Below are 23,023 nucleotides of genomic sequence, written 5' to 3'. Positions count from 1 at the left end.
TCAAAAGCGCTAAATATTCTTCTCTTCTGACATGCAAATGTTTCACGTGACTGTGGCACGCACTGTCTCTGGAGCTCCGAAGTACGCGCGAATCCAGCAGGCTGTCTGATATTTGTGCTCCAGAGACAGGAAAGCTCAGAGCGGGATCACTCGTGCAACTCAAATCATTATTGACCCAGGAAAACCACAAATGGAGAAAGAAATCTCCACAAAACAGGACGACTCCCAAACAGGTCAAGAAAATGAAGAGCTTGTTATTAAAACAGGTGCGACATCTGTGGTGTGGGTTCACAAAAGCTGGCAGAGAGCAGATTAATTTAATCTGCAAATGATATAATCACTCATAATACAAGCAATCTGTTTTACCACCTCAAAATGAAGCACACAAAAGAATATTATGAAAGCCAAAAGATGTACTCCGCAACAATTCAATCATTTATTTATTTTACTAGATGTGATATTTATTTGATATTTATTTTCTTCAAGAAGTGTTTATTTTTCATTGGATTTATATATATATATATATATATATATATATATATTTTTTTTTTTACTTCTGTTTAATTTTCTTTGTCACATTGCTTGAAAAGATCTTAAGTTCCTTGAGGAAAGTTTATAATAATAATAATTAAAAAAAAATTTTTTTCAATCAAACTGAAATGCGGCATACTGTGAAATTTAGCATTTTGGTAAGGCTGATTTTTGAAAACAAGTTTTATTTTTTTATTTATTATTTATTTACTTACTTTGACATTGTTTGACTTGTTCCAAATAAAGAGGAAATAGTTTTCATTTATAAAGTATTTAATTCACTGACTGGAGTTCCAAAAATAGGCATTACAGTAAGATTATTTAATAAAGAAATACATTTTTATTGATTTTACAGAATTTTTTTTATATATCGTGATATATATTGTTATCGTGATATAAAATTTCTCATATTGTGATATAAGATTTTGGTCATATCGCCCACCCCTAGGTGTGGGTGAGAAACAGATAAATATTTAAGTCCTTTTGAACTATAAATTCCCCTCCCAGTCCAGCAGGTGGTGATATGCACAAAGAATGTGAAAAATAAAAAAAGAAGAACATGGAAGTGAAAGTTAAAGTGGAGGTTTATAGTCAAAAAAGATTTAAATATGTATCTGTTTCTCAGCCACACCTATCATATCACTTCTGAAGATATAGATTTAACTATTGGAGTCTTATGGATTATTTGTATCCTGCCTTTATATGCTTTTTGGACCTTCAAAGTTCTGGCCACCATTCACTTGCATTGTATGGACCTTCAGAGCTGAAATATTCTTCTAACAAACTTTATTTGTGTTCAGCAGAAGAAAGAAAGTCATACACATCTGGGATGGGATGACTGTGGGTAAATGATGAGAGAACTTTCATTTTTGAGTGAACTAACCCTTTAAACCAATTGGCATTTATTTTAAAGAAATATAACACAAACACAGTTTCAAGCACAGCATTTCAAAATTAGAGGTTTGTTGGGTTTAAAATTATGTTCAAAATTAAGACCAGAAATATTTAGACACTTTCCGTTTGTCAAATGCTCATGGAACATGTCCATAGTTAATGTGATGAACTAAACCTGTGTTTACCCTGCTAAGGCACATAGGTGTGAACTTGAGGGAAACATTGCCTATCAACATCTACTCAGTTTACTAACATAAAACAAGACTTATACGCACATAGATAACTAATATTGGATTTATATTCATGCTACAGTATATGGCCAGAGGGGAACTGGCTCCCCCAGCTGAGCCTGATTTCTCCCAAGGTTATTTTCTCCATAAACTAACATCTTATGGAGTTTTTCGTTCCTTGCCACAGTCGTCTTTAGCCTGCTCACTCAGAGTCTGTAGCAGCCAATAATGTAATAACTACCGTTAATGTAATAACTGCCAATAACGTAATACATTTTCCATTCTTAATGTAATAAAAGTCAATAATGTAATACCATTTCTGAACCAATAACGTAATACATATTTGCCCATAATGTAATAAGTTCTTACATTATTGCCTGGCTATTACAATATTGGCTGGGTTAATAAAAAATTATAAAAAATGTATTACATTATTGGCAGTTATTACATTAATGGTAGTTATTACATTATTGGCTGCTACAGGGTCTAAAGACAAAAATGATTTTCAATCTATTTATTTATTTAAACCACATAATGAGGACTTTAAATCTTAAAGTTTAAGACATTACAGCATGATTTTCTGTAAAGCTGCTTTGAAACGATGTTTGTTGTGTAAAGCGCTATACAAATAAAAATGAATTTATGCATCCACTAAATATCACTTTGAAACCAGTTGGTTATAATGCATTGCAAAATGGCAAAGACAAGTGAAGTTAGTTCAAAAAACGTCCAGCATCATTTGTTTGCATATACCACTTGCTTTGATACTTTGTGTCTAATGCACTGACATTCACACATTTTAAGTGTAACATTAGCATCCAAAAGTGTCCAAATATAGTTTGTGGCAACTGTAACTCATAGGCCTATATAATTTGGATGAGCAGTAAGCGCCTAGGAACCAAAAGTGTGTCTCTGTAGACCCTGTATATACACAGAATTCAATATTTTGATCTTGCCGTGTTTGATTTACCACAGCATCATCACAGAATCCCTGAAACTAAATGTTGCATGCTAATAGCCCTCAAAACTAGCAGAAATGACTGAATGACTTGTGAAAACAGCATTAGAAATGTGTTGTGATTATTGTGCAGTATTCGCAGAGTAACAAGAAATTTCTCTCTTGTGTGAGGATGTACAAAAGCCACTTTTCATGGTTTAACACTTATTTATTTCCCTGCACATTCATAATGAATCTAATCCGCTTGGTTTTGCTCTCAATACACTGATTCACTCAGCACTGGTAAATCATTCTGCGATACAAACTTCGAACACACACATATTCTATTAGGGCAATTCAGCCACTCAACCCAATAAAACATAACTGAAGTCACTTGTTATAACAACAGTCTCAGGTAACTCACTCAACCTCATTCAACAGATCATGCTTATACAAAAACACATATATGAGGTACTGTATACACACACTCGTGACACAATCCCAGACAAAAACGTGCAAAGAAACACACACAAAGTTGCACTAACCTTGCCACATAACTTAGTATGTGGGCCCGGATCACCATACCAGCCGCTGTGCGCACCTCCTCTCGCTCCTTCTCCAGCCTCTGCTCCAGAGCTTCTTTCAGGAACACCTGCAGAACATGCACCAAAGAAGAAGGAGGTGAAGTGATAGAAGAGGGTAGGTTTAGGTAAGCTGATGTGTAACTCTCCAGGCAGTGTAAGCACTTCTCTGATGTGAAGCTCAGTAGGCTACAGGCTACAGGGAGCTGGGCTGTGGAGCTCTGCCATTGTGCTGAAACCACAGCTCTCTGATTTCCTGTTACTGCTGTGGCTCTGGCTATTCCAGACAGACTGACGTGCACGGACACAGAGAGAGAGAGAGAGAGAGAGAGAGAGAGAAAGAGAGAGAGAGAGGGAGGGAGGTGGGGAGGATGGGGAAAGAGTGGCTCTCGTCCAAAGAGCAGGCTACACCCTCAATCTTTCTCTTTCAGAGGCAGGAGACATGAATGTTTTAACCCTTTACTGACTGACGCTGACTGGCCGAACAGAGGCCCCAGCAACAGAGTTTAAAAGAATGGAATAAAAGATGACAATCTGCATAAATGCCTTTGGAATGAATCATAGTCAGTACATTTCCATTCACTTTAAAAGTTTGAATTCAGTCGGTCTACAACAATGATTAGTCTTTTTAAAAAGGCATGTAAATGCGTTAGTCCTACTAGTCTGTTTTTTTGCAAAGTCAGACTAACAGACCTAGATAATGCAATTATAGCTCAGCTTTGTCCAGCATGTATACATGTTAATCGGACCATAACTGGTCACACCATTGTGTGCATGCATACTCCAAAAGACAAAGGTGATGTGCGATGTGTATTTAACACTTCTCTAGCTGACATAACATTTGCTGAAGCCGGTCGCAACATGGACAAGGCACAAATATCACACACATTGTGAGCTGACGGCAGTCCAAAGTTATGTAGGCTTTGCACTTCTTCAAAAATAAACAAAGTGACATTGATGAGTTTGCAGGTTAGTGTATGAAACTGATGTGACTACGCAAACTGAACCATTAGATATGGGGACATTTATTATGCAATTTCCATGCACGAAGCATTGAATAGGTCTTTCATTCAAGCTGTCAAACCAAAAAAAAACCTTGCAAATGAAAATACATTGTGTAGGCTCTATGAAAGATAATTATACACAATATATCATCCAGTGATGACTAGAGTAAATAATCTATGTCCTTTGATAATGATTTGGGTCGAATTTTATGTAAAACTATGAGTTTAGCTCTATGGCGCTGCAGAATTTTTAACAGCCTTTGGAGAAGGTGAGCCATCATGTGCGTACGTACCTTCTTAGAAAATAATTATTTCAAATTTTAGAATGTGCCATGTCGTCCGCCAGAGGCGTGTGCGTGACCCACTTTAATTAACCCTGCTGCTAACACTTTACCAAAGTTGTGTTGAGCGATATGTTTGAAAAGACAAAGACTATTGTGCAGCGTGCAGCCCTATTTATATCTGAAAAAAATCCTGATATATATCGATAATCATCTGGAAAATCTTCAGATTTTCGATATGTAAAAACGGCATCCAAAAACACACCATATACGTGTAACCAACTATGCTGGTCTTGTTTGAAGGGATGGTGCCTGTACATGGTGGTACTATTCCATCAGACTATGTGAATGCTCACTATAGACACCATGGAGTTATGAGTAAGGTTCATTCAATTAACAACAACACACACACACACACACTCTTGAATACACATATACACACAGCATCACGTCTGGCCTTGTTCCCATGGATCTTTTAAGCCCATTGTAAGATTTCCCGGAACGTCAACCCAGATGTTCCTGTAATCACTGACAAAGAGCTGTAAACACACACACTTACACATACAGAAGGAAGTTTCCTCGTCCACATCCTTCCCCCATCCCACGCAAACCCTTAGCCCTGATCTAGGGAACACACTTCCTCAACACACAATCAGCATTGATAATACATACAAATTGTTTCGGGTGAGGAAACGCAATCCCACCCCTCTCTCTCAATCTGACACCCCCTCCCCTCACCTTTACCTCAGATCTGACACTCACAAAAACACACATACAAAAACCACTGCCACCACTTAAGAAGACCTGAGAAAGGTGAAAAAAGCATATGCACATATAATCTTGATCACAATCACACACTCATAAATCAAGTCTTGAAAGGGTTGTCACACCTCAGACCATAATAATAACCACAGCAGACCGTCAAACACAGTTCATTATATGGACCTCTAACTGTCAATGAATCTGTTATCCAGATCTTCACGGATTCCATTAGAACAACTCAAACATGTTTTCAAAAGCAGGAATACATTAAACTGAATTTACAAGGGAGTGTATTTTTATAGCAACATGAAACGCATATTACACGTGTGATACATATGGGTAAATGCTTTTCAAATAACTACCATACATCTCTGCCTGGTCTTTCGTGCCGTGTGTGTTTGATCTTGCTCTCCCTGCTGCTTATAACATTTTATGGGGCCCTGCAATGATGCTGGTCCTGACTGTGATTCTGTCATATACAGTACATGTAACAGATTGCTTGTCTTTTCTAAAAAACAAAGATGATACAAAGTCACCCATTCCCAACCTTAAAAGAAAAAACAAGCAGGATCTGAATGTTTTTACTTAAATACAAGTTAAGTGCTAGCTTTTCGATGCAAGTATGGAATGGATTACGTGTCGGTCCTCCAGAAAAGACCAGGTTAGACCACTCTGAATTTCCATTTCCCTACCCTAACCAGGCGCAATGCTTCGAAGTCTGCAACAAGAAATTGGCCTGTCCACACTGAACGCGAAACTGCTATGCGATGTGACACAACGAGAGCCAGTCAGAACATATTTTATGCTTAATGTACAGTGGAGCAGGATTTTGGACAGATGAGATTTCTCAGTGCGGAGCTACCTGGCACAACAGTGCAGAAATAACAAACTATGATCTCTGAGTAAATGTATTTTGTGATATTAACTATTACACTATTAAGGAATAGTTCACCCAAAAATGAACATTCTCTCATCATTTACACACCCTCATATCATCTCAGATGTGTATGACTTTTTTTCCTCTGCAGAACACACATGAAGATTTTTGGAAGAATATCTCAGCTCTGTAGGTCCATACAATGAAGTAAATGTTGACCTAAACTTTGAAGCATTAAAGTATTCCATACGACTACAGTGGTGTAATACATGTCAACTGAAGCGATCTAATCGGTTTTGGGTGAGAACTATATACAGTATAACTTTATATAACTAATTTTTCACTGTACATCTTGACAGCAGTCTTCTTGGCGATAATGATTTCAAGCTCGATTACACTTCCTAGAGCTTGAGGCACGCGCAGTGCGTTAGATGGCACTAGGAAGTGTAATCGAACTTGAAATCATGATCGCCAAGAAGACTGTGAAAAAAGAGTTACATTTTGGTCTGTTCTCACCCAAAAACCGACCTCTTCAGAAGACATGGATTAAACCACTGAAGTCATATGGATTACTTTAATGCTGCATTTATGTGTTTTTTGGAGCTTCAAAGTTTTGGTCACCATTCACTTGCATTGTATGGACCTACAGAAAATATTTGTTTGTGTTCAGCAGAAGAAAGAAAGTCATACACATCTGGGATGGCACGAGGGTGAGTAAATGATGAGAGAATTTTCACTTTTGGGTGAATTAAAGATATCTGCCTGTAAGAGTCAGCATGGAGTGTTTCATCAGGCCAGCTTCTGTCATGAGGTCACCAGCTTTCCATGGGTCCATTTCTGCTGAAATCAACAGGTAATTTATCAAGTACTTGAGTATGATGGCAGAGTCTGGCAGAGCAGAGAAAGTTATAGGTTAGAGTATGTGACCTTGAGTACACTGGTGCTCTGACGCATTGAGAACAAATTGGAGCCAGTGAGCCCTGACCACCCCACAGAACAATGAGAATATGTTACAGCAAAACAATTTGTAAAGCATGACTCTTTTAATCAGTGTATGTATTTGAATTAATTTGTGTCAGTGTCTTTATGCCTGCGTGTGAGACAAAAAGAGCAAGTAGCATTCTAGGATAAAGATTATTTTTTTTTTTTTTTTTTTACCCACCTGTTGAGACTGATAAATGCAGATGGTATTTTGTATAGCTTGGCACATACATATGAAATTGTTTTTATGGCATTACTATTTCTATGATATTCCAATTAAAATGGCAGATTTGTTTCAGCAGAAACCATCCATATAGATATACTTTCTGAATCTTTTATTGCACGCCACTCTGGAATACTTTATTCTGATTGGTCATTCAATATTTTTGTATGACTGCTAAACAACCTAGGCAACTGATTTCCTACATAGCTGTTATAGTTTCATGTCTCTTTCTTCCCACTACATTTACATTTATATTTACATTTATTCATTTGGCAAATGCTTTTATCCAAAGCGACTTACAAAAGAAGCAGAATACATTGTAAGCGATTCATCTTAATTAGACAGCAGTACGAAAAGTGCTGCAGTACAAAGTTTCACTAGCATCAGAATAGTAGTATCGATTAAATTAAATTAATTAAATAATTTTAACTCAATAAATAAATTAACATTTCAATTCCATATCAATATGTCCAATTGTTTATTTGATACATACTGTATGTAGCCATGTAATAAGCAGGAAATATAATATACAGTCAGTAATATAAAGTTATTTAGTCCACTTCCCATAGGGTTGGTTGTTTAAAAGCTGTTTTTTTCTAGCAGAGTTATCACACTGTCAGTAAAGGAATGTAAAAAGTATAGTATATAGCTATAGTATAAAACGTTAATTGTTAACGGGTACTTACCTTAACATAGACACTACCGGTCAAAAGTTTTGAAACACTTGACTGAAATGTTTCTCATGATCTTAAAAATCTTTTGATCTGAAGGCGTATGCTTAAATGTTCGAAATTAGTTTTGTAGACAAAAATATAATTGTGCCACCATATTCATTTATTTCATTATAAAACGAAAATTTAATAAAAAAATTAAAGATTTTGAAATTGATGACTTGGACCAAATAATAAAGAAAAGCAGCCAATAAGTGCCCAACATAGATGGGAACTCCTTCAATACTGTTTAAAAAGCATCCCAGGGTGATACCTCAAGAAGCTGGTTGAGAAAATGTCAAGAGTACATGTCTGCAAATTCTAGGCAAAGGGTGACTACTTTGAAGATGCTAAAATATAACACAATTTTGATTTATTTTGGATTTTGTTTAGTCACAACATAATTCCCATAGTTCCATTTATGTTATTCCATAGTTTTGATGACTTTACTATTATTCTAAAATGTGAAAAAAATAAATAAATAAAATAAAATAAAATAAAGAATGAGTAAGTGTTTCAAAACATTTGACCGGTAGTGTACACTAAAAAATTATGGTATATTTAACAAGACAATACATGTAATTTTACTGTAAAATATTGTGTTTTTAGATGTAAAAAGGATGATTTTAATGTATAAGTATTGGTTAAAATGTATATTACGTTTAACAAGAAAATACAATTATTTTTTACGTTAAACTTTTGGTAAATTATGGTGAAAAACAATAATCAGGTGTTCCCAGAAGTTCCTGCATGACCCATTACATTTCATTATATTTAATGGGAATAGTTATGTTTCATCTTATTTTTAATATCAGTTATGTACATTGGGGAGTTCGGTGTTATACTTTATGTAGTTTAGTTAATGTTTATTGCATTCTTTTAGTGTCAGATGTGTTAAACTGATGGTGTTTTGTGTTTGTGAGTAACATTGTGTACTGTCTCTACATGTGTATTAATTATTGCTCTTGGAAGGGACACGCTTGATGAACTTTCAGTCATTCTGTGGCCTTTTGTAGTTACTACAGTGTTTAACAATACATTTTTAAGTGAAAAGCAGATCATTTGATAATAAACGGTAGTGAACCGTAAAATATCCAGGCATTAAAATTACATCTCGGCTTAAAGCATGAAACATAGTCACCACATTTTTAACCGTAAATTTCTGGCAACCACAGCTGCTGGTATTTTACCGTAAATTTTACAGATTTCTTTTCTTTACAGTGCACAGCTTTTTGCAACTTGGATATTGTGCATTTACAAATCCTAACTGTGTGCTGAGGTCATCTCACCATTCAGTTTGAACTGCCTTTCTCTCATAATAACTCACTCAGTATCTCATGACTGCAAAGAGCACTGACAGGTCATCACTGTCTCCATCTCAAGTTATTTGATTTATGAGAGAATTTCTCTGCTCTAATAAACCCAACCTAAACACAAGTAATTACGGTAACACCCCATTAAGTGACCATCAAGTTACCAATGCGAACCCAGATAAAGAGATACCTAAACTGGCTCTCAGGAAATCCAGAAACCACAAGACCCCAAAGGAAATAACACAGAACACACTGGACACAATTAATTTAAAGAAAAGTGGTCGGAATCAAAGGACACAAGAATGTCTTTTATTTACACTGCCTTCCTGTTCCTATGAAACCAGAGCTCATCTTACTGTAAAAACAGCCCAAGTGAATTGCTGCGCTTAATGTGTGGCTGAGATTGACTAAGGAGAGTGAATAATTGACTGATTACAAGATAAGAATGAATAGTTGCTGTTGAACAGAGAACAGAAAGTGTTCTTTCCAGAGCGCTTGTGCTCCTGTTGCCAAACGCCCTTAAAGTGCTCTGCTCTCGTTTCAGGCCCGGCCGATCGGGATGAGTCATTTCAATAGAGTGTGGACTGCAAGGCACCCGTCCAAGATGTAGAGGGTTTTTTTTAGGTGGGGAATGGAAGAATGAGGAAAAAAATTAAGAGAAAGAGACAGAGAAACCAGCAAGAGATGGAAAAAAGCCCCCATGAAAGCCCAAAAGTGTTACAAAAAATATCATGTAAATACATAGAGAAGACCAACTTTGATGTTGGCATGACAAAGCATGGTCTTAAAGTCACTATAAACCCACATGATATTGTTCATATTTTCCTGTCTCAAGCATGGGCATTTACATGCCAAGCCTGTAGAGGAACGTCTAAAAACAGCAGATACATACGAGAAGATAACAAGCGCTTGGAGAAACAACTGTCCTGATAACATCAGATAGTGATGTGTTACACTGGTGTAACAGGGACAAAAGTTGTTTAGTGTTAGTATTAGGTTTAACTCACTATATCTAATGATGGGTTAACATCTTTTTAACCCCCAGGTAAAAGTCACTTTTAAACCCAGGGTTTTAAAAAGGGTGAAAAACCCACAAGTCTGTTTTGTATTTTCTTGTTCCTTCCATTTGCATTTAGGCTTTGAAATGATTTGTCTCTCTTAAAGTGATATTCCAGGTTCAATACAAGTTAAGCTCAATTGTCAATTATAAATGCTGGCAGCATTTGTGGCATAATGTTTATTACCACAAAAAATAATTTCGACTCGTCCCTCCTTTTCTTTAAAAAAAAGCAAAAATCAAAGCTACAGTGAGGCATTTACAATGGAAGTGAATGGGGCCAATTTTTGGAGGGTTAAAGGGAAGCGTGACGTTTATAATTTTATAAAAGCACTTACATTAATTCTTCAATTAAAACTGTATTATCTGAGCTGTAAAATTGTTTAAATTGTCATTTTACGGTCATGTAAGGGTTTTAGGGTTTGATGACATGGCAAGAAAATTGTAAAATTAGTTATACACTGCCTGGCCAACAAAATAAAGTTGCCGTTTGGATTTAAATAAGCAGATACTTAAGAGCCTATGACTGGATCATTATTGCAGTGATTAATATGTTTCAGCTGGTAACAATTCTTTTAACCCTAACTGATGCAGTGTGTAGCTTCTCATTTCTTAAACAACCATATCGGAAGACGTATCCCGTGCTCATGGAAAAGATGTTACTGTGTTTCAGAAGGGGCAAATTATTGGCCTGGATCAAGCAAAGAAAACAACTAAGGAGATTGCTGAAATCACTGGAATTGGATTAAGAACTTGTGGTGAATCATCAACTTCACTGAAGAAATGTGGTCAGAAGAAAATCTTGAATGATCGTGATCAGAGATCACTAAAATGCTTGGTGAAGTCACATCATAAAAAATAGACAGTAGAACTCATGGCTATGTTTAATAGTGAGATTAAGAGCATTTACACATGCACAATGTGATGAGAATTTACAGGATTGAGACAAAACAGCTGTGTGGCCACAAGAAAGCCACTTGTTAGTGAGGCAAATCGGAAAAAACGACTTCAATTTGTAAGGGAGCATAAAGACTGGACTGTGGAGCAATGGAAAGAGGTCATGTGGTCTGATGAGTCCAGATTTACCCTATTCCAAAGCGATGGGCGCGTCAGGGTAAGAAGGGAAGAACATGAAGCGATGTACCCATCATGCATAGTGCCCACTGTACAAGCTTCTGGAGGCAGTGATATGATCTGGGGTTGTTTCAGTTGGTCAGGTCTAGGCTCAGCAACGTTATGCAGCAATGAAATGAAGTCAGCTGACTACCTGAATGTACTGAATGATCAGGTTATCCCATCAATGGATTTTTTCTTCCCTGATGACATGGGCGTATTCCAGGATGACAATGGCAAGATCCATCAGCTCAAATTGTGAAAGAGTGGTTAAGGGTGCATGAGGAATCATTTTCACACATGAATTGGCCACCACAGAGTCCTGACCTTAACCCCATTGAAAGTCTTTAGGATGTGCTGGAGAAGACATTACGGAGTGGTTTGACTTCCTCGTCATCAATACAAGATCTCGGCCAAAAATTAATGCAACTCTGGATGGAAATAAATGTTGTGACGTTGCATAAGGTTGTCAAAACAATGCCATGACCAATATGCGCCATAATCAAAGCTAAAGGCAGTCCAACGAAATATTAGAGTATGCAATTTTTTTTTGGGCCAGTCAGTGTAATTTTACACAAATAAGGTTAGTAAGCGATTTTATCACACTAAAATCATGGTTACAGGGATATTGTTTATGTCTTGTGGCTAAAATTTTGAAACAATGAGTATTTTAACATTTACAGATTGGCCCCATTCACTTCCATTGTAAGTGCCTCACTGTAACCCAGATTTATGCTTTTTTTAAAGAAAAGGAGGTACGAGTCAAAATAAATTTTTATAATAATCAACATTATGCCACAAATGTTGCTGACTGAGCTTAACTTGTATTGAACCTGCAATATTCCTTTAACACTTTAATTTATTTTAGTTTAAAATGAAAAAAAAAAATAAATGGTGGATGCCAAGAGGCCATCCCACTGCATGTTTATGTGGAGTTACGTACACAAACCTTATCAGGTTACCTGAAATCCTCTCCATGCAAAAAGCTTAGCAAATGTTAGGGATCAACCCTAGACTGAGTAAAGGTTAAGCAGTTAAATATGAGAAAGAAAGAGCTTTTACCTAGAGCCTTTGCACTATTTACCTTCTTCACAGTGGTCTAGCATTGATTATTTCAGTTGGCTCTTGATATTTCAACAGACATCGCTGTGTGTGTGAATTGACATGGATTCCATATTATAAGTCAAGGTGGCTCAAAAGCATATATACAGTACATGTGTGTGAACATATGTTTTCATTTTGGAACCACACCTTAGTCTTCCCCAACTGCCACTCTTTCTTTGTGACGTCATACTTCGTAAGCAGATCTGCACATTTCTTCCTCTCGTCCGGTATGTGGTTTTTGTCCCTCAGGATCACTGTGTATCTGCAGAGGAAGTGGGCAGAGCTTGAACACATACACACATTCCACCTTACTCATTTTACTGTAAGAGAACCATGATGTACTGATACAACATTCTCACATTCAGAAAAAAGTGAAAGAAAACTTCCCTGGTATTGTTCATTATGATTTCCAGGACATTAACTTTAGCTAGCCTAAAAACAAAAGATGCTTGATTGCAAATATGGGCATGTGAAACTTGTGCTCCAAATTGTCAGCTCCTGTTAGCTGTATTTTGATGGACATTCAGTGGTTTTGTGATATTTTCTTGTGACGTATCTCTCACCGGCTGAGGAAGTCACTGAAGGTTCTCCGTACAGGAAAACCTGCTCTACGGATCTTCACTGTCTCCAGCATTCCAGAGTAACGTAGCTGATTCAGAACCACATCAGCATTAAATTGATTTGCGTTCTGGATGAAAACAGAAAGAGAATTCCATTAGCAATGACATCAAATAACTGTGTTCAAAATTCTCGGATTTGACTGGCTAAATATTCAACAATTCAACTTTTTTTTAAGTTTAAATACTTTCTTCTATCCCATTTTTATATGCAGAGACAAATTTAATCCTCTTAATGAACCTACAAATAACTCAAAATGACTCAGTGGCGCATTTATGTTTGAGCATCCCAACCAGGACTATGTGACAACCTGTTTGAAAACAGTGATAAAATAAATAAATAAATAATTAAATAAAATGGTACTGGTATTGACTACTGAAATTTTGGTTTCATAACAATCATAATAATGTGCACCATTGGATTGTGCACAATGAGACCAGAAAAGTGTATTAAGAAAGTAAATATGGGGGGCCTGGGTAGCTCAGCAAGTAAAAAAATCCAGTCAGGCTTCCTAATTGGCCCGGTTGCTAGGACGGGTAGAATCATGTTGGGTTAACCTCCTCGCGGTCACTATAATGTGTGGTTCTCGCTCTCGGTGGGGCACGTGGTGAGTTGTGCGGGGATGCCTCAGAGAATAGCGTGAAGCCTCCACATGTGCTAGGTCTCCGCGGTAACGTGCTCAACAAGCCAAGTGATAAGATGCACAGATTGACTGTCTCAGAAGCGGAAGCAACTGAGACTTGTCCTCCACCACCCGGATTAAGGCGAGCCACTACGCCACCACGAGGACTTAGAGCGCATTGGGAATTGGTATTCCAACTTGGGAAGAAAAGAGGAGAAAAAGAAAAAAGAAAATAAATATGGTCAAATTAGATTTCATGTCAATTTTAACCATGAGCTAGGGTGAGATAACGTACAGAAGGTGGTTCTTTCTATTTATCTGTCTTGTTCTGATTTGTCACACAAAGAAAAACCATCTTGGCTGTGGGCAGAAAGAAACGGGTCAAACACCAACCCCAGCTTTGGAGCTGTGTTACGTCATGCTCAGTGGCTGAATCAGTAACGTCAGTGCCTGGTGTTCATTTGCTCCCGCACTGTCCTGTATCATTAGCCCTTTTGATGACTGTGTTAAGGAGTTAAGGAGCTCATTGTTGGTGGCCTGGATATCTGGTGTGGCTTAACATCACACAGAAAGTACAGAGTATTGAACTCTTGCGTTCTGCCGTGTCCCTTATTTCAACCAACACTATCTGAACTGAAATCACGTCAGGAGGTGCATGTCTATTTCTGGCCTCCATGAGTAATTTGGACAAAAGTAGGGAAGAGTTGAAGAAACTGAAAAGACATTCACTAAGGGTTTCCATCCATGTATTTTTATGCGCATTTTGGGATATTACATAAAAACTGCTGAATGGAAACCTCCAAATCTCCAAAATGTGCATTAAACAACTAAAAACAATTATTCGATAAGAAGAAATGCACATAAACTATGATGGAAACACATTTACAGAATAAACTCTTATTGAATTTATTAGGAATACAATATGTGCATCAAAAGTCATGTGACTGAGTAATTCATTCATAACTGGTCTAACCAGAGGACCAATCATCGCATCTGAAATGTTTCTCTGGCAATCCTGAAATAATGGTGTCTAGAAAATCCAATGCCTGCAAAGAGTTTGTTAGCACATTGTTTTTGCGATTTGTTTGCTTTTCGCATATATTTAATTTGCAACTTGGATGGAAACATAGCTACTTACATAAAATGACATACTGTATTTCATACAGAATATTCAGCAGGATATAATGCAGGGTGAAACTTTTTATTAATCAGGCTTTGATTGGATTACTTTTGTACACAAATGTATCAATTTGCTTCAGAAGACATTAAAAAGTGCTGGAACCCATGTACATCATTATAAGGACCTGACAGAGCTCTAACTTCTAAAAATCTTTATTTGTGTTCTGCTGAAGAAAGACAGTCATACACATCTGTGATGGCATCAGGGTAAGTGAATAATGACAGAATTTTAATTTTTGGGTGAACTTTTCCTTTAAACAAACAGTTTATCCAATAAAAAAAATTCTGTCTTCATTTACTCAGACTCATGTCGTTCCAAACCCGTATGACATTTTTTCTTATGCAGAACACAAAGAGAGATAAAAAAAACTAACAAAACAACCTTGGCGCATGAGTTGAATGGACTACTTTTATGACACTTTTGGGTTCTTTTTATGTTTTAAAGTTTGGCTTCATCCACCACTATTGTATTGAAAAGATGGACCTGGATTTTTCATTAAAACATCTTCTTTTTGTGTTCCACAGAAGAAAGAAAGTCATATGGGTTTGGAACGACATGAGGTTGGGTAAGTTTGGTACATTTTTGGGTAAACTATCCCTTTAATATGATCTTTCCCCGCCTACAAGGTTACTTAACATCAGCAAAAATACTGTTTCAGAGATATTCTGGTGAAGGATTTTTTCTTTAAAGTCACAATACCAAAGTCAAACAGCGCAAAAGGAATTACAAAAATAGTGACTGTTTTCAAACAGGAATACTCCCCTATATGTCACTGGTCAAAAAGATAGTCCTGCCCTAAACTCACTCTGTCAGGCAGGTTGAGATGCTCAAACAAACAGAGCAATGTTTTGAAATTGCCACAATGTTTACACTTTTCGGGAAATAAACCTACAAATGACTTGTAGTTGTTCCTTCATATTACGCAGGGATTTCATTATGTCTTTTAAGGGGCCCAGAGTAGGGTGATGTGAGCTAGGGATCACTGTTGTGTGTACTAAACGAACAAAAAGGTGTGTAACGACAAGGAGGCAGGCAGAGTGCCAGATGAGGCCACAGCCGTGATTCCCCTCCCTGAGGACAACTATCAACAATACAATGAACCCCATCAGCAGCTCTGTGCCAAACTGTTCCTCTGCCCACTTTACAAATCAATTCAATCAGAATCATTCCTGTAATATGGAGCTCAAATAAATGCTATTACAGCTTGATTGTTTCATATAATGAAAGGCAGATGCTGTCTCTGGCTTTGTGTGATCTTTTCTTCTGTTATCTCTACATTCCTCTGCTGCAGGTTAGGAGTGTGATACTGCTCTCACTGCTGCTGAAGCCGTGACCTCTGACCCCAGCACAGGCGGGTTTGGGCTGGAGGAATGTGCTGGCGGTGGGGATGGGCCACATCACTCTGAGCAGACCAGCACAAAGAGACTCTATTTACAGAGTGCAGAAAGAGCACTACAGAACACTCTATACTCATGGATGTACAGCTTCTTCTCACACTGAGATGCTGCCAGATTTGAGTTCTTGTGATATCAGGGGATTTTAACCTTAACGGGATAGTTCATCCAAAAAAATGAAAATTCTGTCATCTTTTTACTCATCCTCATGTCTTTCCAAACCTGTTTGACGTCCTTTCTGCCATGGAACACACACACACAAAATGTTAGGGAAAATATCAGACTCAGTCACCATTCATTTACATTGTATGGAAAAATCATTCACAAGGACCAAACCTCAGTCATGCCTCTGCATATCCAAACTTGGCATGCTTGAACCAATGATGTGGAGAGCTACATTTATGGCGGAGTTTATCAAGATTATCAGCGAATAATGACGTCCGTATGAACATTCTTCAAAATGTATCCTTTTGGGTTCCATGGAAGAGAGAAGGTAATTTGAGTATGGAATGACATGAAGGTGCATTTTGGAGGTGTTTAATTGTCTGTTTGACTCAATAAGGATAATAAAATATTTTTTGAGTGTGATAATGAGACAGATGAAAAACTCTCCAATTTATGTGTCAATCCTACCTTTTCCATGTTGGGTTTGATGCAGCGTACAAAGAAAGGGTTGGAGGCACTTAAAGTAGCCATCAGTGCGTGAAGGGAATCCTAAAAAACACAGATGACACTCAGTCACAATAACGCTAAATAACACCCCTGCACAGCAAATTAACAGCATTAACATGAAAACTGCTGTGCAGCAACCAAAGCTGCTATTTTCTTGTCCATCCCTCAGCTCCTGGTGAAGAGGCCAAACACAGGCAGTGATAGGGCCAGTATTTACCCAGTCACATCAAGGACCCTTTAACCTGGCACAATTTCCCACAGCCTCAGACTGAGAGGCTCCAGCCTGGCTTTAATGACAGGGGAATGGGGGAACATGCACGGACCTTGTCGGACCCTTGTGCCCAGTTTGCTGGTAATCCCCTAGCTTTAAGAGCCACAGTACAAGGGCAGCTGCCAAATCCCCTGTACGGCAGTTATGACATGCAAAGCCCAGTAAACCCGCAAAGCAGCAGATCCACAGGGACATAGACAAAGGGGACAAAACACACATATGCAAAGTGTACACACACAGACACACAAGTGCAGAAAAATATACAACAATTCTGCAACGTTTGCATTTAGAGTGGCCACAAAAATATCTGGACAATATCTGGACATCAAACTCAAGTGTCACCTGCAAACAAATAATGCTAGACCTTTTCCCAGAACTAACAGACATTTATTCTTTTTAGCCATTTTTGCAATTACTTTTAACCAGCTGGCAGAAAACAATTGATTTTTATGAATGTATGAAGTCAGTTCCTCTCAAGTTTACACAGGTGTCCAAGTAGAGTAACCACAGGTGTAGTTCATTACAATAACTAAGAACATTTTTAACTAATGTTTGATAACTAAAAAGTTTTATTAAAAACTTTTGTTTATATATCTATTATTTTATAATTTGAAACCTAAATGTTTTGCTTGATAAGTGTACTTGCGCTATCTTTCTTATAAATAAATGACACTAGGTTCGATATTTTTTTATATAATGCAAAGAAATTCATATATTTTTAAGTGTGGCTTAAGTGTCCAAATACTTTTGGGGGCCGCTGCATATTACCGAATGTCGCCCCCAAAAAGGCCATACACAAGAACACACACACACACACTTTGTCTAAAATTCTTAATACATAATTATAATCATATTAATTGTTATTAATTGTATTATCTAAATAAATAAACCAAAAATGCTACATTCAGATCATAGATTGTGTCTTTCTAAATGTCTCACCCTGAACTGCGAGCTGACGGTGGGTTTGCGGCGGGCAGTGCCCATCTTCAGAGTCTCGTCTCCATTCCTGCTGCCAACACGCTCAAACAGATCATAGATGAAGTCAAGCCTGAGACACACACAACAGACATAATCACTAACAGACAGCATTCATGTTGTTCTAGTCATGTATGGACTTAAAAAAAAAGAAAAAAATTTCAATGAGAAATGTTGTTTACATGCCACATTGATCTTATGACATAATTAATTCCATCTGAAAAACAATCTGAATATTGTTTGTTTCACAGTACCACAGTATTACCATGTTGTCCAGTGATGCCATGTTTTGGCCATGTACCATGCTTTGAAGTACCTTGATGCATCATGTACATACTGTATCCACCACAGTACTTTTTTGTTACAATATGCAATATGCTTTACAGAGAAAAGCTTGAGTGTCTATTTTGCAGTTGCACATTTATTGCACATTCACTGATTCATTGTTTTAAATGCTGTAAATGAAGTGAATGATTTGTCACCTGCTGTCCTTCAGCATGTTGAGAATATCATCTCTGAATGTGTCTCTGTTCTTCTCTAGAATGCCACGCACATCATACAATACCTGACACACACAGAAAAATACAGGTATACATGGATTAAGCACAGCATGTTGAAGGCATCACTATTGGCATTTGTACTGTATACTCTTATATAAAATAGTCTGAGACCATACAGAAGTTTTAAGATTTGAAAAATATTAAAAGAAAATTAATAATGTAAAATGAAGAAAATATATTTAAGATTCTTCATTATTTGTAGGTCACTAGTCAAATATAAGCACATTTGTACAACAAAAGGTCAGATTTCCTCACTTCCACTAAAGCACACAAGATGCTCTTCAAACGTTCTTATGCTGGGATAACATGGATCATACATTTTGGGGCACACACCAAATATAAAGACATTTTCATTTCAACTTTTCTTTGAAATTTTTATGCTGGTAATAATTTGGTAATTAATGAAAAGTACATAATGCATGTGTGTGTCCTAACATTTCCTATTGCACATAAATGTGTGTACAGTATGCGAAGAAAAATGATCTGTATATTATTCTTGCATTTTGCTTGCAACCTACAGTACTGATAAGAGAGAGTGAAAGAGAGAGTGGGTGAGCGAGGATGGAGCTGCATAGTCTAATGCAGTCACCTGTTGAGTATTACTCTGTCATGGCCTCAATGGTGACAGATTCCTCCTCTGATCTTAACACCATGAAATACACTCTTGAGCTTCAGAGCATGCTGGGCATGTTTATATCGCCAGCCAGATCATTACAATCTCCCATCTTCTCACATTTAAACAAACAACTCATCCAAAGCTTATAGTCTGATCTTTTATTTGTTTTGGCCTTGAAAACAGATGCTAAAAGTATTCTCCATCTGAAAGCATTTGAAAGATTGGACTGGGATTGTGGGGACAAGGTTTCACATGGAACATTTTGCACATGAGTTGTTTATCTCAGGCTGAGGTGCACTGCGAAACATTTTAATCAGTTTTAACTGTCTTGTTTTCCAGTAAAAATATCTAAATATCCTTGAAATATGATACATTTACCTGAGAAGGTGACACAATTGTGTTTCTCAAGTAAATTTCTAGGATGTTTAGATACAGTTGAAGTCAGAAGTTTACATACACTTGAAGTCTTTAAAACTCATTTTTTAACCACTCAACAGATTTTAATTTAGCAAACTATAGTTTTGGAAAGTTGTTTAGGACATCTACTTTGTGCATGAAACAAGTAATTTTTCCAAAAATTGTTTACAGACAGATTGTTTCACTTTAAATTGACTATATCACAATTCCAGTGGGTCAGAAGTTTACATACACTAAGTTAACTGTGCCTTTAAGCAGCTTGGAAAATTCCAGAAAAAGAAGTCAAGCCTTTAGCCAATAAGCTTCTGATAGGAGGTGCACTGAATTGGAGGTGTACCTGTGGATGTATTTTAAGGCCTACCTTCAAACACAGTGCCTCTTTGCTTGACATTATGGGAAAATAAAAAGAAATCAGCCAAGACCTCAGAAAAAAAATTTTGGACCTCCACAAGTCTGGTTTATCCTTGGGAGCAATTTCCAAATGCCTGAAGGTACCACGTTCAGCTGTACAAACAATAGTACGCAAGTATAAAATACATGGGACCACGCAGCAATCATACTGCTCAGGAAGGAGACGCATTCTGTCTCCTAGAGATGAATGTAGATTGGTGCAAAAAGTGCAAATCAATCCCAGAACAACAGCAAAGGACCTTGTGAAGATGCTGGAGGAAAGAGGTAGACAAGTATCTATATCCACAGTAAAACGAGTCCTATATCGGCATAACCTGAAAGGCTGCTCGGCAAGGAAGAAGCCACTGCTCCAAAACCGCCATAAAAAAGCCAGACTACAGTTTGCAAGTGCACATGGGGACAAAGATCTTACTTTTTGGAGAAATATCCTCTGGTCTGAAGAAACAAAAATTGAACTGTTTGGCCATATGACAATCGTTATGTTTGGAGGAAAAAGGGTGAGGCTTGCAAGCCAAAGAACACCATCCCAACAGTGAAGCATGGGTGTGTCAGCATCATGGTGTGGGGTTGCTTTGCTGCAGTAGGGACTGGTGCACTTCACAATATAGATGGCATTATGAGGAAGGAAAATTATGTGGATATATTGAAGCAACATCTCAAGACATCAGCCAGGAATTTAAAGCTCGGTCGCAAATGGGTCTTCCAAATGGACAATGACCCCAAGCATACCTCCAAAGTTGTGGCAAAATGGCTTAAGGACAACAAAGTCAAGGTGATAGAAAATTTGAGGGCAGAACTGAAAAAGCGGAAAACCTGACTCATTTACACCAGTTCTGTCTGGAGGAATGGGCCAAAATTCCAGCAACTTATTGTGAGAAGCTTGTGGAAGGCTACCCAAAACATTTGACCCAAATTAAACAATTTAAAGGCAATGCTACCAAATACTAACAAAGTGTAAGTAAACTTCTGACCCACTGGGAATGTGATGAAAGAAATAAAAGCTGAAATAATTCTCTCTACTATTATTCTGACATTTTCTGAAAACAACAAAGCAAAGAAAAACAAAAAACTGATTAAGTATCTTTTTATTTTATTTTTATTTATTTTTTTGGCTGTGTGAATGTATCTGCTCTTTTAACCAAGTGAGTGATGAAAGGTCTGGACAGTAATGTTCATGCATATGACTAAGGAAATAGGGTAAATCTCAGTGTGTTTGTTTACTAATTACATTTAGGAAGAAGTTCAATAACACTGCCTTTACTGAGCGAAAGTATAGAGGAGGAGGAGAAAGAGAGAGAGAGAAATCAACAGGGATGATAGAGAGAATGTGAAGTGTAAGGAAAAAAGAAATTGCAACAAAAGAAAGAGAGCTGGATGGCAGCTCTAAAGTCTCTTCATGCCAAATGCTTCTCATAGAGCTGATGCTAGGCGTGTGGTTTCCAGCACATTACAACTGTGGAGACTTTGTGCGGTGTCCATGGTGAAAGGGCAAATCAACATCTTTCTGTGTTTTCTGTTCGTACCCCAACTGCTCTCTCTCACTTTCCTGAAAAGGCTAATTCCTCTCTTTGAGTCTTAAACACATCGATTGGGGCAGCACCTTGGCATGCCTTATGGGAGGGGCACTGTACCCACTTCATCCTGGTAATCAGACCTCACTGATAGTGATACAAAATATCAGAGGAATTCTACTCAGCAACAGCTACTTTGTGTAAGGACAGATGTGTGAGCAATGAAGCCATTGTAGTGTTACTGTAAAAGGCTGGGCAGTGCCACCCTTCTTTTTTTTATTGTGTGTGCATTGCATCTCTGATGTCAATTAAATGCATTTAAAATGCGTTATAAAACAGACCTTTTTAAAACAGACCAGCAGACCTTATAAAATCTTTACACCCTTACAAATAATGCACCACAAAACCACCACTGTAAAATGAGTATAATTCACAGTGCTTACATATGTGCCATGTACAGCAATTTTCTTCCACATACCAGTTGAGACACTCAATAAATTGTAGCTCTGCTATGTCTCATGAAAAAAGTATGATTTTTTTCTCTCAGATGTGCATTGCTTTATGTAATTACCTCTCCTGCATAATGTTTAATACCAAACTGGTCATCCGCCACTCTTGGTTTCACATAGTAAGGGTTTGTCTGCAAAGGCAACAAAATATAACACATTAATTTCACCTGATTAAATTTGTTCTATATTTTTTTTCCGAAGGCAGTGCTCCTTATTATTAAAACAGAATATTATACTGTACTATAGTATACAGTTCTATGTTATACTATACTATACTATAATATACTATACTTTACTATAATATGCTGTTCTCTTCTATACTATGCATCTATACAATACAATACAATATTATACAACATTATACCATACTATAATATGCTGTTCTCTTCTATACTATGCATCTATACAATACAACACAATATTATACAACATTATACCATACTATAATATGCCATCCTATACTATACAACATTAGATTATAATATTCTATGCTATACTATACTATACTATACTGTAATATTCAATGCTATGCTATGTTTTGATATGCTTTACAATACACACTTTACTATACAATACAACACTATACTATACTCTAATTTAATACAATATTAGACTATACTATATATACTATGCTAAGCTATCATGTGCTATACTATACAATACTATGAT

At 37.1% G+C, this 23,023-nt stretch overlaps 1 protein-coding gene across 1 annotated transcript in view; it reads right to left on the bottom strand.

Moving 5' to 3' along the window:
* Positions 1-23,023, bottom strand: part of myo10l3 (myosin X, like 3) — a 112,005-nt gene that overhangs the window by 23,601 nt on the left and 65,381 nt on the right. The window contains exons 15-21 of the mRNA XM_051708809.1: positions 22,417-22,485; positions 18,813-18,895; positions 18,295-18,403; positions 17,046-17,126; positions 13,162-13,286; positions 12,746-12,860; positions 3,138-3,244 (exon numbers count right to left, since the gene is read on the bottom strand). Coding sequence (XP_051564769.1) covers positions 3,138-3,244; positions 12,746-12,860; positions 13,162-13,286; positions 17,046-17,126; positions 18,295-18,403; positions 18,813-18,895; positions 22,417-22,485 — 689 coding nt within the window. The remainder of the gene's footprint in view (positions 1-3,137; positions 3,245-12,745; positions 12,861-13,161; positions 13,287-17,045; positions 17,127-18,294; positions 18,404-18,812; positions 18,896-22,416; positions 22,486-23,023) is intronic.

Source organism: Myxocyprinus asiaticus, chromosome 10 (genome assembly GCF_019703515.2).
Source record: "Myxocyprinus asiaticus isolate MX2 ecotype Aquarium Trade chromosome 10, UBuf_Myxa_2, whole genome shotgun sequence".
NCBI lineage: Eukaryota > Metazoa > Chordata > Actinopteri > Cypriniformes > Catostomidae > Myxocyprinus > Myxocyprinus asiaticus.
Note: the sequence above shows the minus strand (reverse complement) of the source record. Positions and strands in the feature narration are given on the sequence as shown.